This window comes from Chamaea fasciata, unplaced genomic scaffold, assembly GCF_029207755.1.
Source record: "Chamaea fasciata isolate MVZ Bird 193981 ecotype frontalis unplaced genomic scaffold, bChaFas1.0.hap1 SCAF_7, whole genome shotgun sequence".
Taxonomy (NCBI): domain Eukaryota; kingdom Metazoa; phylum Chordata; class Aves; order Passeriformes; family Sylviidae; genus Chamaea; species Chamaea fasciata.
Window position 1 is genome coordinate 37442335 of NW_027094092.1, and position 22566 is coordinate 37464900.

Sequence of the window (22566 nt, forward strand, 5' to 3'; positions counted from 1 at the left end):
ATGACTGTTAGGACTACTTAAAGTATGGACTGTTCATCTGAAAAAGGAATCGTGTTCCATACATTACTGATTGCTTTACCAGCAATACATAAATGTCTCATCAAGCTGAACTTACACCTACAAAGATATTTTTTAAAACGTCCCCCAAACAACCTTTTTTACAGTGCACTGGTTTTACAAGCAATGGGTTTAGCAGAATGAAGAATGACACTATCAACACTACTGAAAAGGGTTTAAAGCAGCAATATACCTCTTAATGAGTCCTTTCAACAGATATATTCTGAGTTAATTCACAGCTTCCTAACCAATGCAGTTTCAGACTTGAAGAGAAATACTAAAGAACTGATTTTTAAAAAGAGAGCTGCCTCCAGGTATAAGACTGTTCAAATAAGAGACTCTTGCCGTCGTCGACAATACGCTGCCAAATTTAAGGACAATCCAGGCCTCTTAAAGTCCTTTTCCCACAAAAAATTATTTTCCTGAAAAAGCTATCTGCAACCTGCCTCTTTTTTAATGGTTTAAAGGCAAAAAGGTTCAAAAAGCATACATATCATACCAGACAGGCCAGTGTGATCTCATGCTTCATATCCTATACATCAAGTCCTAGAATCTCACTAACAGCAGAAACTGCTTCCTAGCTCACAGTGAAATGGTGAGATGAAGTTTTAAAAATAGGTAGTGTTTTCAAATCCTGCAGCTGCAAATATCAAACAGCCAAATAAATATAAAACTGAAGGCAAAATTGTCTTCCAGGTTATGAGTTTTCCAAAGGCACCTCAAGCATACCAATCTCTCAGAGACACTTCACCTATACTTCATTTTCCCTGTTATTAAAGGAAGTTCATCTTTCTGGACAATGCTTAACTTAAAATTCACCTTCCTGAATGTGAAGTGTGTATCATCACTTTGGTTAACCAAGCATATAATATTCAAAACCAGTTGAAATATAGGCCAAAAAGGATCACAGTTACCTTAGCATGCTTTAATTCCAGTTCTGCTAGTTCCACCAGATTTTTTCTGAATGCTGCAACTCTTCTTGTCTTAAAGTCTATCAGTTCTATAGAAAATAAAAATGGACTCATTAACAGCATCCCTGTTAGTGACCTCAGCTGTTAACAGTCATTCCTTCAGGATGGAAGAGGTAAAGGGTGAGAGAAGGAAAAAAGAAAAACCTCACGTTTAATCTCAGCACATTCTGGGCTCAAAAATACTGCGACTCAGTAGTCGCAGTAGAAGAAAGCAAACCACCACTGCAGTTCCTCACCCCTAGGTAACCTTTTGTGGACACAAAGCTCTTTTGAAAAAAGACTGCCAAGTAGATGCTTTTATTTCTCTTTTTCCATCTGCACTGCTCTTTCAAGGCTGATACTTGAAAGTCTTCAGGGAATATACTAAACTAAAACTAGGATGAACAACAGTATGCTTTCTGCATACACCTTTGTGGCTAACAGAATCACTCATTCTCCATTGTCTCATTTATAGAAATCATTAACCAGATTTACAGACTCAAACAATTCTTCAGTGATAAAAACAGGAGAGCATGGTGTTTAAACCTTGAACAGATCTGCCGCAAAGTGATGAGTCAGATACCTACTAACTCACTGAAGTATTAACCTAAAAAAGTAAGTTTCCAGAAGAAAAAAACATGTAAATAAGGTTCCTTTTCTCTATTAACTCTGTAATTCCGTGAAATCTCATTTCATTATTTCTCCCTTCTCTAATGTAGTGTCATATCTGTGACAGACTGCTGCCTTCACAGAAGAAGGAATAAAACCAAAAGGGGAATTTTAACAACAATAAAATATTTGTTTGCTATTACTGCTAACAGTTATCATATTGTATCCTAGCTTATGTATGTGAAAAAAAAGCTTAACAAGTAATTCACACCTAGACTTTGCTCTACCTATCAGAGCTATGAGAAGCCAAAGAAAAATTTAATTTGAACTTTCTAAAATAAATAAATAACATTTTAAAGATCATATTCCTACTCAGGAAACAGTACATAAATCTATTCTCATTAAGTACATTAATTCTCAACAATAACATACTAAAATATGTTAATTTTCAAGTAGCAACATAGGATCAAGGACCAGCCAAATACCTTGTTTTGCCGACTCAGAAATTTTCTCAAATTTCTGACAGCATATTTGCTGAGTAGTTTCAGCTTGCAGCACATCTTTATTTTTTGCTCTTGCTTTATCCAATGCCTTATTAGCATTTTCATAATCCACTAGTGACCTAGATCTTCTATATAGGAGATCCTATTTAAAAAAAAAAAAAAAAAGGTTGTATGGAGTTTATAAGACTCTATCCAAGGATTTTATTACATTCCAAGTAATTTAAAAAATCAAATTAATTTTAGTCCTTCTTGCTGTATTTCAGTTCTTGCTAAATTATTGCATTCACTTTACTTCCTCCTGCAAGTCACAGGAATGTCCCTACTAGATCAGATCCACAACATAATACTATTTGGTCTCCATCTTGTCTGACAGAGCTAAGAACAGATGGCTTAGATCAAACTCCAAAAAGTCAAAGAAAGCAAACCATAGGAAATTTCACAGCTTCTTAAATTAAAAACAAACTACATTTAGATTATGTGTTTGAAATACATACAGAGCCCAAGAAACAGTAGTAGCATTTTTTGTGCAACAGTTAGTGATCTTTTAACTACAGACATTTTGAGTCAAATGCTTGCTCATTCTGTGATGTTATTTAATCATCTCACATCAAAAGTAAGAATGAAATTTTCTGTATGCACAGAATATCAAATTCAGCCCATGAGTTTTTGCAGCAGCACTAGTAGATTATATGGAATATCCAATTTTAACATTTAAAGAAAAGCAGAATTGCTTGCAATTACAAGCACCAAACACACAAACAGCCCTTCCACTGTTTCTAGTTACTGCATGATTTGGCCTTGACAAGTGGCTCACTCAGTTCCACACAGTCAGTCCCACATCAGCAACTGCTTTGTCACTCCTTATATTCAACAGAGACAGGTTTTACAGCTAAGAGAAAAACTGCAGGCTAGAGGTGGCAGCATTTTAATCTATCTATATTGTGAATTGGTAATCCCATGGGTCACTTTCTCTTTTTTTAATGTTAAAAAAAACATAATTTCACTGAACAAAACCCCATAAATTCACCTTAGCAGCTTGAGATTCCCTAAGGTAGTATTTCAGAAGATCAGAAAGTTTAAGATCTTCATCAGCAGATACCCGAGCCTCTATTTTCTGGAAGAACAAAACAAAACACCACCACCAAACAAAAAAACAGTAAGAAAAAGTATCAACTTAAAAACATCCAGACTTTGGGTATTCATTTGTATGATACAAATTCAATGTAAAATATACAGCACACAACAGATGGTCTTTTTCAAAAACTAAGATCAGGCACTAATGACAGGATACTTAAAAGATGCAAAATGAGAAGCAGTATTAGGATTTTGTATTAAAATGTAAGGAATAAGCTACTCTGTGAGCAGTAATTGACAACTGGCTTTCTATTTTAAAAACTGCTTTTTTTCCCCAATAGCAATTATATTTATCATGTGCTACAAAAATATAGAGAAACAAACTGAGTTGCACAAGCAGTTTTATGTTGTTGTTGAAATCAAAGAAAACAAAATTTTAAGGCAACTTTGCAGACTAATTGTGTAACTGCATGCACTAAATGGTCTAAAAAATCAATTAACTAATTTGCTTGCATTTTAAACAGATTAGAAATAGAGTCTGCAAGTACATTTTTAAAACCCTAATTAAAAAAATTATTTCTGAAATGCAGCATTTTGAGTCAAAGCAAGTAATTCTGTTAATTTTCTTTAAAGAAAAATCTGTTTATGCAGATACAATTGTCAGTTTAGGAAATGCACACATTTTTCATTTGGATGTTTTCCTGATACATGGCATACATCTTGTCTACCAAGCCAAACAAGTAAGGCCAAAGAGAAGATATTTGAAAAACTTACAAGTTACAACCATAAGCAACATTACTTTTGGGTCAAGTAACTGCAGAAACAGATCTTGGCTCCAGAAAAATTGCAGCATGACCACCATTTTTTTTTTTTTTTTAAATTAAGGATTCAATTTCTTCATTTCTTTCATCCACAGCAAGTTCTGTGATTCTCAGTAACAAGTATGGAAGATCTCTATACATTTTAGAGAAACAGCAGCTTTACAAGGGTATTACAGCAGACTGACTAGAAATGTTTAGTAGACAGAGGAGTCCTAAGGTTCATTTTACAAAACACATGACCGAAATCTTCCACTTTGACATTCCATACTACACATTGCTTAAACACTCCATCTAGAAGCACCCATATTAATCCACATATTAATGCCTTGTTGATACACGATGTCCGTTTCATTGTACATACCCTTGTTTTGTCAAATAACTCCGACACCTTCAGAAAAAACCTGTGCAGAGGAAACAGCTCATATTACAACATTGTTTTGAACAGTCTAATTACTTTCTAGAACTCACACAATAGTCTGTGTCTGGCAAATAAAGATTGCAAAGGCATTGCTTACAACTGTAATTTACAAAACTCAGATAACATACTGGTTTCAAACTTCAAATGTGTGGGAACTGTACAATGTAAGAAAGGCAAAGGACAAACAAAGCATAACAGATGGATATTTTTAAGAAAAGAATAATGGCTCAGCTCCTCAAGGATTCTTTATGCTTCTGTGAATTAAACCCCAAACAGCAGCACCCTGGTCAATGTCTTACACTGTTATCAAGTGTCCTTTACATAAATTTGGATGTTCTTTTCTTCACACAGTAAACATGACTTATGTCCTACTTGGAATTCAGAGATGCTGAGCAACAGTGTGACAACATCTCCACTGCAGGAGACCATACAAGGCTTCAGTCTTACAGCAGACTGAATTACATGAATTTGTAGTCGAATTATACTTCTGACAGAAGACAGATGTGATTTCTGACACACCCTAACAGACTACAACAAATACCAATACTATCATCAAAGTATCTGGTATATAAGCTATCACCACATCTGGAAGTATATCACTGCAATTCAGGTAAATTAGAAAGTTAGCTTTCATATTCGTGTCCTCCCTGTTGTCACACTGACACCAACATCACACTAACTAACTATGCCTGTATGTGGACAAGCACTGACATCTTTAAGCTAGTTAACTAAGTTTTATTGTCAGATACACCAGACATCGTCTTCAAGCAAATCACTGAAAGATTGAAGGACAAATGTTTGTACATAGAGACACCTTCTGAAGATTTGGGGATCTCTGTAGATTGCTTTGTTTTACCTAAGGGCAGTAAACTTGCCAGAACAGCAGAACTATTTTTCAAGATGTTGCTACACTTCAAAAAAACCCACAGACTGAGACCTGTGCTTGCTGCATATGTCAAAGCATTTGCAACGTTTTTTAAAGAACAGTGAAAGAATTGTGGGTTTTCCCTTATTTGATGAGGACTTTTCCATCTCAACTGTGCAATTTTCTACAGACTGTAGAAATTAGCATTTTTTGACAGACGAATATTAAAACAAAAGTGTTAAATGCAGCCTGCTGAAGAAATTAAATACTAGAGAAGAAAATGTCTTACTGTGATACAGCTGTAATACATTCTAGTTTTCTCCTCACAAAAGCTACCAATCTCAGCAGGTCACCATTAAGACTGCTACATAGCAAATTATCCCATAGGTTATTAACAACATCTTACTTGCATATATCTGTGGAGTCCTGCGTTCCTAATGCATATAATGAAGAACCAATTCTATTATAGTCATCCGCCACATCTAGAAAAACAAACAAGCACTTGTTTTACTACCTCATTCCTCTTCTTTCTGAAAATTTTGAAATTCCTTTCTTCAAAAATAGGTATTTTTCTAAAAGGATGTGTTTTAACACAAAAGTAGAGATAAAATTGCGATCACATCACTTAACAGGAAGGATAACTTCACACAATAAAAACAGTGCTTTCACCAAACTGTGCAGTCTGTAATTTACCTAGAGTATTCTAGCAAATCAGAACCTGCTAAGTGAATTTATTGTGCAATTTTTTTTAGGTTTTATTTTGGTGGAAGATGTACAAACTTAATGGTTCAAGTCTGAATTTAAATTTTATTTTAAAACTATTTGGAAAAAAGAGAATCACAGTTTAACAGTAACAAAAAGTCTGTGTGCTTGAGAGCAGTTAATTGACTACAAACCCCAGGCTACCAAAAATACAGCATTATATACACAACACCTTTTCTAGCACATCCCTATTTTTAGGAAACTCTTACCTCTTCAACAAGCAGTCACTGGTTAAAGTAGCATTAGTGTTAAATCACTTAAACAATGAAATTAGAAGCAGTATTTGTAAGAAGGCTGCATAATTTGACTAGTGAGGTATTGCTATATAATCAACATAAAAAATAAATCTTTGCACACAGAGCTTTTTTAAAAAACTTTAAGTAATAACTCAGTGAATGATGAAAACAAACAGGTCCAAGCAATGAACAAGAAAATACATTTGTTTCTTATTTCTGAAGTTTATATGCCTTTAAGCAGAATTATTTTTTCTTAATAACACAACTTTAACAGATTCAGTGGGTCAACTTCCACATAATTCATCATTCCATATGTCATCAATGCAGCTGGTTACAGTGAAGAATGATATTAGGAAGCAATCTCCCTTTCTACTCCTCCCATTTCAACATCAAAATGGATTTTCTGCTGGAAATAGCAAGTTGGTGTCTTTGCAAGCCCTACAGCTCTCTCTTGATCACGTTATAGATAAACTACAGATTGCCCATTTCCAACACAGGTTTCCCAGGTCACTGCTCTACTCTTCTAGCCAGAATTTCAAAAGGCACCATCTGTCCCAATTCATAGTTTGGCAGAAGTGGTCAATAAACATCGTATGTGATTTGAGCCTGGAAACCAATGAAGCTTTGTCATGAGTTTGATCAATCCTTTCCCACCAGATCCTCTACAACCTCATTTCAAAGGATTTTCCCGGTTCTACAACCATTGTAAAAGCCTTTCTCACTCTGTAAATAAATCTTGGCACTTCATTACCATGAATAAAGTTCGGTTCTTATTTTAAGCAAGCAACCAAAACCACCAGAAACCACTTCAGGTAGGAGCTGAATGCAGACACAGGGCCCCTTAGCTCACCGAGCCCTAAATGACTCTTTCCATCTCCTACCATAAATACTGAAACTACAAAAGACTCAGTGTTCATACAATGGCAAAAGAGGGATCTGAAGAACTCAGAAAATTCTCGGTTTAACATCTCATCCAGTATCCATTTAGAGGTCTTATCAATGGAGATTCATAAAAGGTTTGTGAGCTGGTTTTGTATGAACTATATTACTGTAGACAGCAAAGCCAGTATCTGTAAATCAGACCCAAACTTCAAGGAAGTAGACAGAATCTGGAAGATCCATTTTGATTTAACTAGGCAGAAAAACATAAAATCAAGGGCAACACAGGTCAATTTCTTCTGAGCTTCTCAAAACACAGTAATCCTAAATCAAACACAATAGTCCTAACCCCAAAATTTTTTGTTTTCTCAAATAAATGAATGGCACTTGAGAAGACCATTTAGAGCTTCCAGAAATCACATTAGCTAGCACTCAGCTCACAAAGACAAATCAATAGCCAAGTGGCAAATCCTGTGTCATCAAGAAAAGGGGTCCTGCAAACCAAGCTACTGAATGTACACATTCCAGTCCCAACTCTAAATAGCTAAAAAATGGAAACCTAGTCTACAACTAATGGGCCAAACACGAGTTTTCTACAGGAAAAGGTAACTTTGTCAGCAAAGTAATGTAATGCCCAGTTTGCCAAGAGACTGCACTTGGTGGAATCAACCACATCCAATTAAGAACAACTGCACTAGGAGTAAAATCACATGTACTGCCATAATACCCACCTCTACACCTAAATGACTAAGTCAGACTTCAAAAAAATATTAATACTTAAAGTATATTTCTTTTCAAGCAGACAGCATGAAGAATCAATGTAATCCTCAGTGTTGCACCAGGCTGTTCTTACTTCGTCTAGTCTACTGCAGCAAAGCCTAAACTTAGAAAGTCAGATGGAACTTCTTAAGACTATGAAGGCTACACTTGAAGAAATTAATTCACTTTTCACATGCAAAAAGAAAACTAAAAATTACTTCTCCTCATGAACAACTTCAGTACACTTTAACCAGTACTATTTTCACTCTGGAAGAAAACTCACTTTTATGTGATCTTGTCATTTTATCAGATTTGGCAGAGGCATCTTTGACTCGGTTGTGATATTCTACAAGGAATGTTCTCTCATGTTCAAAGAAGTCATCCACATCCTACAAAAAAGGAGAACAATTTAAAAAACAGGATTTCACCCAGTCTCTACAGAGCAAATGCAGAGTAAATTTGCACATTTCACTGTTGCTGTGACAGGAAGTGCATCTGTTTTTATTGTCTAAAACACCATTTATATGAACTGATTTCTTCTCCATTTACATCATGATATTAAGTTTTATAAAGAATTTAGTAAGAACTAAGAATTTGCAACAAGCATCCTAAAGTTCTATATAACTAAACATGAAATCATAGCAAAGGGTCACCAAGGGTGACAGAAAAATAGAATATGTGTAATCTACCTAGAAAAAGGGGAGAAGGGATGAAAGTCACCCAGTAGCATAAGACGCTGTCATCTCAGACAAGATGATTTGAACTCCTAGCTCAGAACACTGATCTTACTGACAGACTTCTTTCAATTTAGCAAACACAGGTAAATGTTAACACTGTCTGTGTTATAACTTGAGGTAATTGGTTCATATTTATTTTTAAAAACCCTCTAAGATAACACAGATGCTCAATGCCATGGAAGAGTCTACAACATGGGCTTTGAACAATGTTCTTATGAAACTGGAAGTTATTTGGACTTAATGTTTTTCTAAGTCATAATTAAACCATGGATATATCCACTTTCCAGCTGTTTCAAAAATCAAGATTTTAAACCTAGAAACTTTTAACTCTTGTAAAAGTTGCTACCAAATGGAAAGTTACCACTAGAAAGAAAAGAGATTAAAAATCATCCTCTGCAGAATTTCTGCTTGCTGTAAAAGCGATCCTGTAGCTTTTGGAAAAGTAAAAATTAAACTGAATTTTCATTACTATTTTTTTTCCTCAGTAACATTATTACATCTACTGGGAAAAATCATATAACCTCTAATGCTGCTCCTTGAAACAGTAGACAGATTCTACAAGACTGGGAAAATTCACTCTGTTAGTAACTTCTGAACAGAAGCAGTTGTCAGACCTAGTTCTCCTTTCCACTATATAAAATGACAGGCCTGAACAAAAAAACCCCAAACACACCCCCCCTGCCCCACCCCACCTCCCCCAAAAAACAAAACAAAAACAAACAAACAAACAAAAAAAACCCCAAACCAATGAACAAACACCACTAACCAGAATATCAATTATCTATGTATAAAAAAAGGTGTTTAATTTCATAGAGTACTGAAAGCCCACAAGGAAGCTTTTAGTTATTTTGCATCTAGGCCACAAGTTCTCACCCTTAGTCTGCCACTAATTCTTAAGTTAGATATCACTATAAAAATCCAATTTTTTTACCTATGTAAGATTCATTTAAAAAGGTGACAACAATGTTAATACATTTTAAATCTTGCTATGTTAAGCAGTAATCACCTTTACTCCTGAAACAATGACACCATCTGCTGATTTAACCATATTTTTGAAGAAGTCTTCAAGTTTCTCTTTCTTATTTTTCCCACGAACACTCAACTGAAAAACAAAATAATTTATCAAGTTCATTCATTTCCTGGAGGTAATACAAGCTTTAAAAAAAATTAAATAGAACTACATAGCCCTACATGCTACACCTAAAACAGTTTTCCTGTTCTCTCTTTATTCTTGTACTCTGCACTAATGGGGACAGGGCACCTTGCATCCAGAATGAAGACTACCTCATTTACTACATTGTTTATCACCTAAAATACCATTCCGGGGGGTGGGGGGAAATAAAAATCAGGAACATTCTAGCACCTGCAGATAGTACCAAATGTACAGGGTGTACATTTCAGTTATCAATAACTCAGTATTTATCATGCACAGTACAGCTGAGTTGATGTAACAATAGTTAATATAACCATGTTTCACTTTGGTGAAAGGCGGATCTTTGACTTCCAGAGGATAATGCTGGTTTAAGCCTCCTCACACTCTGCCTTGTCCATCTGACTTCACCTAGTTTAGGTAAACTGAGTGCCTGAACCTGTAAGCATTTCTACATAAAAGAACCTCTGTAACATATTTTGAATTAAGTATCTATGCAATTGAGCCAGTCTTTGTAGTAGTTTCTTCCACTCTATGTTGATTCCTGCAATTTGAAAAAGTAACTGAAACACTTTGCAGAGTAGGAGCAAGCACTGTCTCCAACACCGACGAGTTATGAATCCAAAAGTACTCCCTATCATCTCATTTATATTACATGTGGATAGCCACACTAGTTCAATACTCAGAAAAAAATCAACCACATTTTCACTCACATCATTTACAAAAAAGTTTTACTTATCAGAACATTTCATCAGAAATTCCCTCCAGTTTTGTTAGCAAGAGAATATACACTACAGTTCCAAATCCTAAAACTTAGTGCTCCATTTTGTTGCATCATTCTTCCCTGCAGCAAAAAAAAAGTAATTCAAAGAGTGGAAAAGTATACTGTCAAGTGAAGTCACCACCAAAATCATCTTTTAAATCCAAAATATACTGGATTTCCAGTAATATTTTTGATGTTGAGGTTAGAGCATATCGTGCATTTGGTTCCCCAGGTGGCAGAAAACAAACTCCTACAGACTAAATGAATTTCTAACTTTTACAATACAAATATGTCTGGCATGAAGGAGTTGATGTAATTTGCTCCAGGAGGTAATTCCCTCTTAATCAATTTTCCATCCTACCATAAAAGTACATCTTGATTTCTCTCACCAGCAATTCAGTTTTCAATACTCACATCCTGATTATATTCCAAGAATACATGGAAATTTAAGTCCTTTCTCAAAATAGGATGTGCTGCCACGCGACACAAAAACACTTCATGCATTGCAACTGTCTTCTTGAATATTGCCAAATATTCACTAAAAACAAGAAATAAGACAGACATAAGAATTTCATATGAAGCAATAAAGTTTGAGATTAACCTAGTGAGTAGCTTTAAGAAATCCTCAGTAAGGGTACAAAATTACAAGCCAATATATAATGGAGTTTATCACTCCAATGTTTGATATAGACATAAATAGTGCAATGTTAATACTAGGGAGAAATTTGAAGCTCGAACACATTACAGAGAGACCTTTAATGAAGAGTCAACAAATACACTAATTTTTATGGTTAGCTAACAGACACTGGTTTGCTGAAAGTGTAACCTCATTTCATTGTCCTTTTCCCAGCACCCCAAGAATCAAGAAACTGAGGTACAGACTACAGTCCCTTGGCACTGTGTATTGATGTGCAAATTCCTTCCTCCCCATCTCCATCCCCTTGCCCATTTGCACCCTCCTTACTTATTTATATGTTCATGTCGTTTTGTTAGCTCTTTAGACAGTGGTTTATTTCATGTTACAGCACCTAGCCTTTTTGAGCCAAAGCTTACATTGATGTCTCGCATCATAGTGGGTCTAAAAGCGAAATTAAGAGCAGCATTTGGTAGGTACAACAAAAAAACACATTTAACCATAACAATCACATAGTTGCCCAGTTCAGCCAACTCTACTTCAAAGCAATTACTCACTTGCAATTTAATTAAGAGGAAGGCACTCTTATCAATACAAGTTTGCTAGAATTCATTGTGCTTTGCAAATCCAATGAGTAAGATGCAACTCATCTGAAAATGAGGAAAGGGCTCTTTTTCCCATTCTGAGGTCAAACAGTGAAATTATAATCAATGCTTTTCCTTCCACTATGTGCAAGGAGGTTAAGATTTACATACCAGCAAACCAGCAGAGCCAGTGTTGGGAGATGTTTGATCTCAGTGAGAGTAGTAGTCATTCAGTGAAGACAAAAAAGGAGGATGCAGAGGATGGAGGTGGCAGTAGAAGAAACCCAAAGTTTTCTGTGTTATCCAACCCCTAACCAGACCACAAGAGAATCATGATCAGGGCCGCTGGAAAACCAGATTCTTTAAAATCTATAGTGTTCTGCTAATTTCCAGTTTTCTGCATATGAAGTGTATATCTACTCTGCTATAAATTATGTTGTACATTTCACTAACACAGAGCTTTTTAAGACATTTGCTCACAGCAGCTGAAGTTCGGAGAGACAGCAGCGGTTCTAAGAGTTCTATGTACTTTTCTTGCCAATTCAGAGCTCTTGATAGAAGCAGTCTAGAGGCAGTGTAAATATACACTTGAAAACTGAAACCAATGACAGGAAAAAGATCAAAGAAGCGAATGCATGATAAAGAATATGGACGAAGCAAGGAGAAACTTCACTGTGTAACTCATACGGAACAAGAAGCTTCAGAGCAGTTATTTCAATATCAATTAAATTCATAGTAAGGGAAAACAGTATTTTCAGGAAGTATATTCTCCTTGTGCAAAAATCAAAAAAAAAAAGTGTCAAAAAAGGAATTTTCTAGTAATCTTCGTATTACTTGGGGAACAGAAGGTTGGCATCTACAGTACCAGCCACATGCACAACTCCCTACTCCCAATCACTGCATGTATAACCTTAAAGTCTAATTATACTTATAAAATGTGGAACACCAGAACTAAAAAAGATAGAGGTTATCTCCTCCCTTTGCAGATGTTCTGTGAAGAACAGGACCTAAATACTTTCCTTCTTACAAAAGAATGCTCAAGAACATGCTGATTGATTTCCTGTTTCAGGAGATCTTCCATGAAATTATTTCTACAATTTTCCTAATGGCACTGATCATGATCACTAACATAAACCTTGGTTAAAAAGCAACTGGATTCTCAAGTCTGTGTTTCACAGAGAACCATTTCAGTGAAATCAGAAACATGGGACAGCAAACAGCATTAAAAGTTTTGGAACATAAATAAATTAATAAAGTAGTAATTAAATCTACATACGCTTCCAGCTCTTGTTTCATCTTTGTGAATTCTTCTTTAGTCATTGATCCTTCCCCTTCTCCAAGTTTCTGCAGTTTCTCCCTGGAGGCATCAAAGTCAGGCCTGGGTGGTGCTGGTGGAATCTGGAATTTAATCCCATTTTTTTTAAGTTCTCATTTTCTCAGTCAAACAACACCCATTCACAGAACAGGAACTGTAGATTGCCTGCAGCTTTGTAATACATATTTCTCTCTTTCATCATTCATTACAGCATTTCTGGATAAAGTCTCTCATTCATGAGTTATACGTGCTGCATTACTATACCAATTTCGGTCAAGAGTCCTTGAAGATTACTAAAGTATTAACTAATGGCTTCTGTTTAATTACAACAGAAACCAAATAATACTTCATTTCCCATGACAATGACTCAAAACTTGAAATAATTATTTTTTAATTAGTTTTGGTTTAGCTTATTTGGTAAGAATTATTTCTTGTTTAAAGAAAAAAAAAAAAAAAGAATTCCACAATTGTTTTCACACCACCCATTTCTAACTCCCCAAAACTTTAAACCAAGAAAACCACTCCCTATTGTTTGCAGGCACTAGCTCTTTCTTGCAGCATGCTGACATTAAAGATGTATGTGTTGAAACAAAGCCCTCAGTAAACAAGACTCTAGGTTAATTTTATAATACAGTATATCAACACTGAAAGAGAAAACACCAGTCAAACTAAATATGAATTGGTGCCAGGAAAGAAACACAGAACCAACTACATTTAAATTTTAGTTTACTGATATTGGCCCATTGCATCAACACATTACAAAAAAATGAAAAATCTAGCATCTTGACAGTCAACCATCTGAAACTAGTTATTACCACACTGAAGGTCTAGTCACTTCAAATAGCTTTTCTGACTAAGACAATCTCAAGAATGGTATGACCATCACAGATGATACTCATTATAATGTACCCACTAATCAATCAGAAATATCTGTTTACCCTCTGAATCAACAAACACCCCACCAACCACAAAACTAATACCTTTCACACCAAGATGACAAATATTCTTATTTGCAATTAATGTATGAAGAGCAGCACCATTTTTAATATGCAGCATCATACAGTGCCTGTTTTGAGACCTCTGTTCCTGGAAGGCCTGAAATTAACTTCAAACTGTAAGTTATTATATATTGAGGTTCCCTCTCGTTCTACATGGTATTTGAATAAGTTTTTCCTTTCCTCCTATTTATGGAAAAATTATTCTGATCTTTATAATAAGAACTCGAAAAGTCTACTTACTTCACTCTGCCATTCCAGCTAAAACAAAAGCAACATGAAACTTGTAACTAAGTTAAACATTAGCTTGCAAAAACAATACCACTGAGTTATACAGTTCAACTCTCTCCCACACTTTTAACATAGTGGCATAAAAATACACTTGGAGACAAATTAAACTACTCATTTCTTAGGAGTAAAGGGCAAGAAAATATGACAGCTGCTGTAGCTTTCTTCCAAGCTTGCTTCAACCATTAATTTTGTGTAATTGCATAAAATTAAGTGTTAGAGAAGCAGATCTGATTTTATAAGGAAAGAACACCTGCTGTTTCCACTGCATTTGAAAGCAGTCTCGAGTAGTTTTGATCCAACCCAGAGAAAAGAGCACATATAAACCAAAAGAATACCAGTACTTACAATATAGCCAGCATAGTCCTCATTCTCAACAAAAGAATCATGAAGCCAAATAAACTCTTCATGTTGCCGCACAACAGAAAATTCGTTTTGTTTGAAATTTGGTAAGGAACTCTAGAAGGGTAAAATGAGGTAGAATTATGGTGGGGAAGAAAGCAGTGAAGGTGAAAAGCTCAACAAAAAAACACACAGTTTTTCATTCCTACATGAGAAAAAACCTTGAGGGAACAACAAAAACATCCCCAAAAGTTCATACCGCAGTAATTACCCTCATCTTAATTAGTGCAGCAATCAATTGGCATGAGATGCCTTAAGAGCTTGTGAAGTTCTGCTCATAGACATGTCTAATATCTTTATCAATTTAATCCTGGAGTTATCTTTATGGATGATCTGGATGAGGGGACCAAGTGCCTCTTAGTCAGTTTGCAGATGACACCAAGTTGGGTGGAGGTGTTGATCTGCTGGAGGACAGGAAGGATCTGCAGAGGGATCTGGACCAGCTGGATCCATGGGCTGAGGCAAATTGTAGGAGATTCAACAAGGTCACGAGCCTAGACAGAGCTACATGCTGGGGGGGGGGGGGGGGGGGGGGCAGAGCAGCTGGAAAGCTGCCCAGTGGAAAAGAACCTGGTCAACTGTGGCTGGACATGATCCCGCGTGTGCCCAGGTGGCCAAGAAGACTAACGGCATCCTGACTTGTATCAGAAATAATGTGGCCAGCAGGACCAAGGAAGTGACTGTTCCTCTGTACTGGACACTGGTGAAGCCACACCTCGAGTCCAGTGTCCAGCTGTGGGCCTCTCATGACAGGAAAGACACTGAGGTGCTGGGGTCTGTCCAGAGAAGGGCAACAGAGCTGCTGACAGCTCTAAAGCAAAAGTCTGATGAGGAGCAGCTGAGGGAGCTGGTGATGTTTAGTCTGGGGAAAAACCAGGGGTTGACCTTATCACTCTACAAGTATCTGCTATGAGGCCAAAGCCAGGTGGGGGTCGGTCTCCTCTCTCAAGAAGAGGAAATGGCCTCAAGTTGCACCAGGGGAGGTTTAGATTGGATATTAAAAAATTCTTCACAAAAAGGATTGTCAAGCTTTAGAAGGGGATGCCCAAGGAAACGGTTGAGCAACCAACCCTGGAAGTATTTAAAACACATGTAGATATGGCACTTAGGGACTCGGTTTAATGGTGAACTCAGCAGTGCTGGAGTAATGGTTGGGCTCAGTCTTAGAGGTCTTTTCCAACCTAAGTGATTCTGTGAGTCTATAATCAAAACCCAAATGGACAAATCCTGAGCAATGTGCTCTTGTGCACTCTAATTTAATGGTAAGAGTGAGGGAGGAGATAGGATTAATGATGTCCAGATATTTTATTCGACTTTAATTATTCTGTCACTCTGCAATCAATAAACATTCAAATCTAAAAAAAAAAAGGGCATAAACAACAGTAATTAAAAATTATCTGTGAATGTAACATAATTACAAAATATGCTTTTAGAATCTGAAACTATAATAAGACCTAATCTAATTTAAAAAACTATACTGAAGTATATTCATGTATATTTAAGATTCTACCTGCAAATAGACTAATTAATAGGCATGGTAATGGTATGACAACACATCAATGCAAAAAAAATTAACATAACTTTCTTCTAAACAGTTTTTTAACTCTTAGTCATCTTTTCCTTATGCACTGCAGCTACACAGTCTCGTAAACATGAGATAATTCTACTTTCTCATTTCCTCTGGGCTGTGTTACATGTTGTTTCAACAAACAGTTTGAGCAAACTCTTTTGTATATAATTAAGAACTGTTGCATGTAAAAACCCAGGTTTTTACCTTTGTATGGACTGTGAATTTCACTTTATCCCTCTCACTTAGTGCATCTGAGATATCCACTTGCAGAGCAGCATCAGTCTGGAGATCTACATTTATTGCTCTAAGCTAAAGAAAGAAAAATATATTTAGCTCAAAAAAAGGTAAACTATATTTCCACTATTCTTCCTTTGAAATGAACCCTGATCCTGCAATGCTAAAGACAGACCACAAAACCCCCAACATTAAAAGATTATTTCTAACAGAAAAAGAAATTCCAGTAGTACTCCTTCTAGAGCCCAACTGGAAATTCAAGTCCCCTCACCCTTGTACCCTTGTTGTTTGAGAGGAATTTGTCCCATGACAATTTCATCATCATGACCAACAGACATTTGGAATGCTTTTACAAGCACTAAGGCTAACCCTGAAATCTTTTCCAATCACATTGTCAAAAAATATTTCAACATCATGCTCACAAGGCATACTTTTTACTGAGACATGGTATTTTCTCTGATTCTGCCTTTTTTTTTTCTACAATTATCCCATTCTATCCATTCTACAGTATTAAAAATACATTGCTATACAGAGATTTGGACTTTTTCTCCACACATTTTTTTTCAGGATTGCATTTCTACACCGATACTTAAGTAAAAAAATGCTTTAAGTATTCATAACACACAGTACAGGGGTTACACATGAGCAGATTTTGAAGATAATGCTATGAGGCACTGGAAAAGCTCTACGACAGAAGCATCAACTGCCACATCTCGTTTTCCATAAGTTACCTTTATCTTAAATCACAGTGGTCAGATCCCACTCTAGTCTTGCTGTTAACCTTGATGCCTGGACAACTGTTACCTTTGTAGCAACCAGACTCATGGATCTTAGAAGTAGTGCATTAAAGTAAACCAGAATCATGCAGTCTAGCATATTCTGCTAAGGCTAGCAAAATGTTAACTGTTCAATAGCTCTTACACAAGTAGTAATAGCTTTTCCTTACAGTGAAGTTGGAAATCATTAAAATGACTGCACAGTAACATATTCACACCATGTGATTCAGGCATTGCCTTTTGTTTTGTTTTCCCAAGGTTTCGAGGGTCACTGCCTCACACAAAGGCGTACTATCATGCAATGGTTCCTTGCAGATCACTTCTCAGAGGCAGAATCTCCTAGCTCCTACTGAGTTTCCAATGTGCTTATCATCTAATTTAGGAAAGAAAAATATAATGACATACCAATGTCTCCCCTATGTCATGAAACCACATTTTTCAGTGTGTAAAAAGGTTTTTGTGGTTACACTGTCTGGGGTACTGTTTGTTTTTCTCCAGTCCCCCCAGAATACATTAACAGACTGAGTAATCTCAGCAAATAATCTGGATTATCTAAATGGTATTTTTGTAGTCTTTCACAGGTCACAAATATTTCTACCAAAATACTTTTGCACCTCCTTTTTTTCTTTTTTTTCCGAAGTGGTACTATACAAAATTCTAGAATTCAGTGTAACGGCTGATCAAGTTTGTCATTAGAGCATATCCAGTGCAGTGCAGCCTGATAACATGCACTATTCACAACTTCAGATATGAAAGTCCTATCTGTGCTGAGAAAATTAAGAACTAAATATGACAACTGCACCCATGACATACAAGTGTAAAGGACTATTTGTTTGATTTATACTGAGTTAAGTTTGTAACAGTTTTGAAGAGTTTAATTATATGTTAAATTACGCCGTGTAGCCTGACTGCCAACAGGGAATGTTTTCATCTGCAATGGTAATGAAGCATTTATGAAAGGTGTCAAAGACAATCAGAAAGTTGAAGGACTTTAAATTTATTCATGTGACACAACGATTCACATTGCATTACTGGAAACTGAATTCACAAACAACATCATCACACCGCAAACTTAAACAAACTCCGCATCACTACTTCCAAAATAAAACTCCTACCAATGGATGGTTTTCCAGTCACAAAGGAAGTAGAAAATGATAAAATAAAAGAAGTCTGAAACAGATGAAAACTGAAATGAAAGTACCTTGAAGTATGGAAAAACAGAGATAGGATAGTCCCTTTTTATCTTGCCCTCCTCCAAGTCAAAAACATACAACATCACATAATTATTTTATGTTTACATATGTAATCTACAACCATGCTGAACAACTTGGAAAGCAAAACCTGATTTAATTACTTTAGTTTCCTATTCTTTACCAAGAAAGTCCTTGTTCTATTCAAAGGGTCTAGGAAACAGCAGAAGCCAAAACCCAGGCCAAGCAATGTAAGATGTTACAGTACTAAACGAGAACACAACAATAGGAGAGGACTTAACATCTAAGCTCTTGCTTAAGGATCAATTATACTTCAAATGATAATGGAAGGAATCTGGTACAGACAAGGGAAACAACCAAGTGTTACATTCCTAGGTAATGTCATCCATTAACAGTAACTTCCCTACTTGAAGGTCTTACAAAAATGTTAGAGTAAAGGGACACTTTTTTCAGCTGGTTTTTTACAGGCAGATAAATACACAGAGCAAGGGGACAAGGCTTTACAACAAAAGCTTTCGGAAGTGTTTTCACAGCATTAAGCTTCCAGTGGACCTGTTCTAAAGGATAGCTCATTTCCACTGAATGAGTGTTAGCCAAGTCAGCTAAAGATTATATAGATATAAAATACACAAAACAGTACTAATGGAGCAATACTATACCACTTTACAAAGCACGTATCGTTTATGTTAGAGAGAGCACGAAAATCCCAACAGCACCCAAGTTACACCAAGCAAACTCAATCCTATCCTATTTCCTAAGTGAAACTCAGAAAAGCAACTCCCACAAGTTCATTTCATGCAGACCATTTATAATAAGTTCCTTCTACAGACCACCCACTGCTACTTCCCCAAAGATGATTCTCAGTGCTCTGTTTTACAGTTCTCCAGAAAAGGCTCCATATGGTGTAACACCATTGTTTGAGAATTACTCTTCTGTGTGGCATCAGCATAAATTCCAGCCCTCTTTCATCCCATCACCCCAAGGTTAAACTTAACACAACTGCAGCCAACAAACATGTTCCCGCAGCATTGGAAGTACAGTCGTCACAGCAATTTCTGAATTCAACCGAGGAAAGAGTACTGATTTCAAAACTAAAAGCTCAATTACTCCAACCAGAAGTTGCCATCCATGCTTTCAAATAAAGGCTCGACCTACTCATTATTTAATTGCAGAGAAAGGCAACAAATCGGAACCAGGGAATCATTTCAGTAAAGATGTTTATTTTTACTACTTCTACTCAGAAAAAAAGGTATTAAAGTTTTGAAGATTAAAGCACAGCAAATCCATTCATGAACAGACTGCCATATTGTTTTTGATTAATTTCCTGTATCACAAACAAAATCACACAGATAACAACCTGTGTTTTAACCCCAGGCATTTACACAGAAGAGAAAAAATTAAACCCTCACAGTGATTAGTGATTGAAAATAAGAAACCCTAAAAAAATTAGGGAAATGAGAAGGCTACTGTTCTAATTTAATTCCTCAATGCCGGATGAAGATGCAGGAGAGAAAAAAAAAGACTGCCAACTGAGACGGTAAGTTGTACAACGGTACAAACAAGACTGCAAAGAGATTTCTTAAGGTTTTCAAATTACCTCGTGAACTCTTAACGACCTGTAGCCTTAGAGGGAACACTAATAACCAGCCAAACAGACAAGTTTCACAGTAGGTCAGATCCGCATTGTTATGTTCTACCTGCACCTTCAGATAAAGGCAACTTAACTTCGCGCATCAGCGCATCAAAGGCTGTTCCTAAGTACCAGGGACAACCTATGCAAAATACCTATGTAAATAAAATTCCACTGTAAGTAAGCTCTTCAGTCCTTGTTCTGAAGACACTTAAAGGACAACAACGACCACCTCCTCTCTCTTGTATCCGATATTCTTAGTAAAGTAGCTGTATACCTAAAGACAAAAGCTTTACAGTGGCCAGAATTGGCCTGACACAATATTAGAATGCCTTTTTAAATTTTTGGCCATAAACTGAAACATAAAATGCACTGAATTTAACATCTGACTATGGTGTGTATGATAAAACACGATATCAACACAGTGTTCCTCAGATTTTTGTATTTTTAGTAATATACTGTATTCAGACACCTTAATAACCACCAAGAGCAAAGGGAACCCAAGCGACCCTGAAGCTGCTCTCCTACCTTGCTCACAGTTGGTCTTTCTCAAGAGACTAAGTGACAGGGGTAATCAGCCTGACTAAATTATACTAGGTTAGCTGATTTGTTGTTTAAGCGAAGAAGGCAAGTAAAAGAAAGACGGATACAGAGGTCAGAAGAGAAACTAAGGCCAGAAACGGGAAGGCAGAGAAAAAGGTTTTCTCAGTAAGAAAAGTAACTGTGGCATCCTGTCCCAACAACAGAACTTCTTTTCAATAGTTTATTACACAGCATATGTCAGCAATGTAAATGACCCACTGTTATCTATGGGAGAACCCCTCGGGCCTGAACGGAGAAGGGAGGGCAGGACTGCCTGCATCACCCAGGCCCTAGATCGCGGCTAGCGCTCCCCAGGGCTGGGCAGGACCGGCCCCGCCAGGCGTGTGCAGCGGGAGGGGGCCGCAGGGAGAGGACATCCATCTCCGGCCACAGCCCCCTCCCCAGCTATTCCAACGACAGCATGAAAGAACCGTCCCTCCAAAACTTGGGTGACAGAACAATGAAGAGCACACGCAGAGAGAGGCCGATATCAGCGGGAGGCTGTGCCAGGAGCAGATCCCGGCGGGCGGACGGACGGACGGACAGTCAGCCAGCCCGGACGCTCGCCGCCCAGCATCCCGCCTCCCTCCGACACCCACGCGGCGGGCTCGGGCCGGCAGCGCCCGGAGGCCCCCGAAGAGGGGCCGACCCCGCTTCCCCCACGCCCAGCCCCAGGCGTCGGGGTCCCGACGCCTCCCCGCGGCACTTACACCTCGGTCCTCCTCCGAGAGGAAATCTGGGCCGTCGTCCGAGCCTTCCTGCTCGGGGGCGAGGCGGCGGCGCGGGCAGCGGGCACGGAGGGGCACGGCCAGCGGGCGGGGAGGGTGAGGGGAGACAAAGCGCACAGGTTAGCGAGTGCCCGGCCGCGCCGCCCGCCCCGCCCCGCCCCGGCCCGGCTCCGCGGCCGCCCCGGACCCACCATCATGGCTGCTCGCGGCGCTCTGCGCCCGCCGGAGCCGCGGCCGGGCGGGGCTGCGGCGCGCGGGGCGGGGCGGGGCGGGGCGGCGGCGGCGGCGCCTCTCGCGAGGGAGCGGCCGCTGAGGGGAGGGAGGGGAGGGCGGGGAGGGCGCCGGGCGGCGCTTCGGCGGCGGCTGCGGGAGAGGGCGGGGAGCGGGGCCGGCCCCGGCCTGGGCGTGGTTGCTCGGGTCGCAGCCGCGCGGTGTTCCCGTGCGGTGCTGGCGCTGCGGAGTACCGGGGCGCGGGGGTTGAGGGCGCTGGGCGTGCCCCGTGCGCGGGGGAGCGGCTTTGCTCGGTGGAACGCGGCGAGGGCAGCGCGCCGGGCCTCTGGTGGCGTGCGTAGCGGGCAGCGCCGAGCCCCGCAGCTCCGTCCGCAGGCCAGGGCCTCCGCGCTGCCCTGCCCTGCTCCCCGGCGTTCGTGCGGGGGGTGGGCTTCGCACGTTTGTACAAGCCTGGGTGTGAAACTGTGCAGTGGCAGCGCGGGAGATTAATAGGCTTGTAATACAGCTTTGATTTTTGGGCAGATACGTGATTTAAGATTGACAACTGCCTGTTTCGCACTAAGGAGCGGAGCCTTTAGATGCCCCGTTAGTCTAATGACAGTGGAGAAGGTCAGCATCCGCGGCACTAAAGCGGATGTAAGCACGGAGGGAGTCTACCCCTGAAACTGCATTTTTGTGTGAATCAGAGCTAGGACGGCCAAGAAACAGCCTCAGGGTGGGGCTTCGTGATCGGCAGAGTCCGGTCCCGAGGGATGCGGGCAGGTGTGGACAGCAGCACCCCCGTGGGCCTGCGCTCACACAGA

General features: G+C 38.7%; 1 protein-coding gene across 1 annotated transcript in view; it reads right to left on the reverse strand.

Annotated features, from left to right (window-relative positions):
* SNX6 (sorting nexin 6) overlaps positions 1-21768 on the reverse strand; it is a 28459-nt gene extending 6691 nt beyond the window's left edge. Inside the window, exons 1-13 of the mRNA XM_066188414.1 lie at positions 21724-21768; positions 21515-21562; positions 16576-16680; positions 14748-14858; positions 13078-13199; positions 10998-11121; positions 9677-9772; positions 8217-8322; positions 5704-5779; positions 4376-4415; positions 3147-3233; positions 2102-2261; positions 972-1057 (exon numbers count right to left, since the gene is read on the reverse strand). Coding sequence (XP_066044511.1) covers positions 972-1057; positions 2102-2261; positions 3147-3233; positions 4376-4415; positions 5704-5779; positions 8217-8322; positions 9677-9772; positions 10998-11121; positions 13078-13199; positions 14748-14858; positions 16576-16680; positions 21515-21562; positions 21724-21729 — 1167 coding nt within the window. The 5' untranslated portion in view covers positions 21730-21768. The remainder of the gene's footprint in view (positions 1-971; positions 1058-2101; positions 2262-3146; positions 3234-4375; positions 4416-5703; positions 5780-8216; positions 8323-9676; positions 9773-10997; positions 11122-13077; positions 13200-14747; positions 14859-16575; positions 16681-21514; positions 21563-21723) is intronic.
* Positions 21769-22566: the final 798 nt, after the last annotated feature.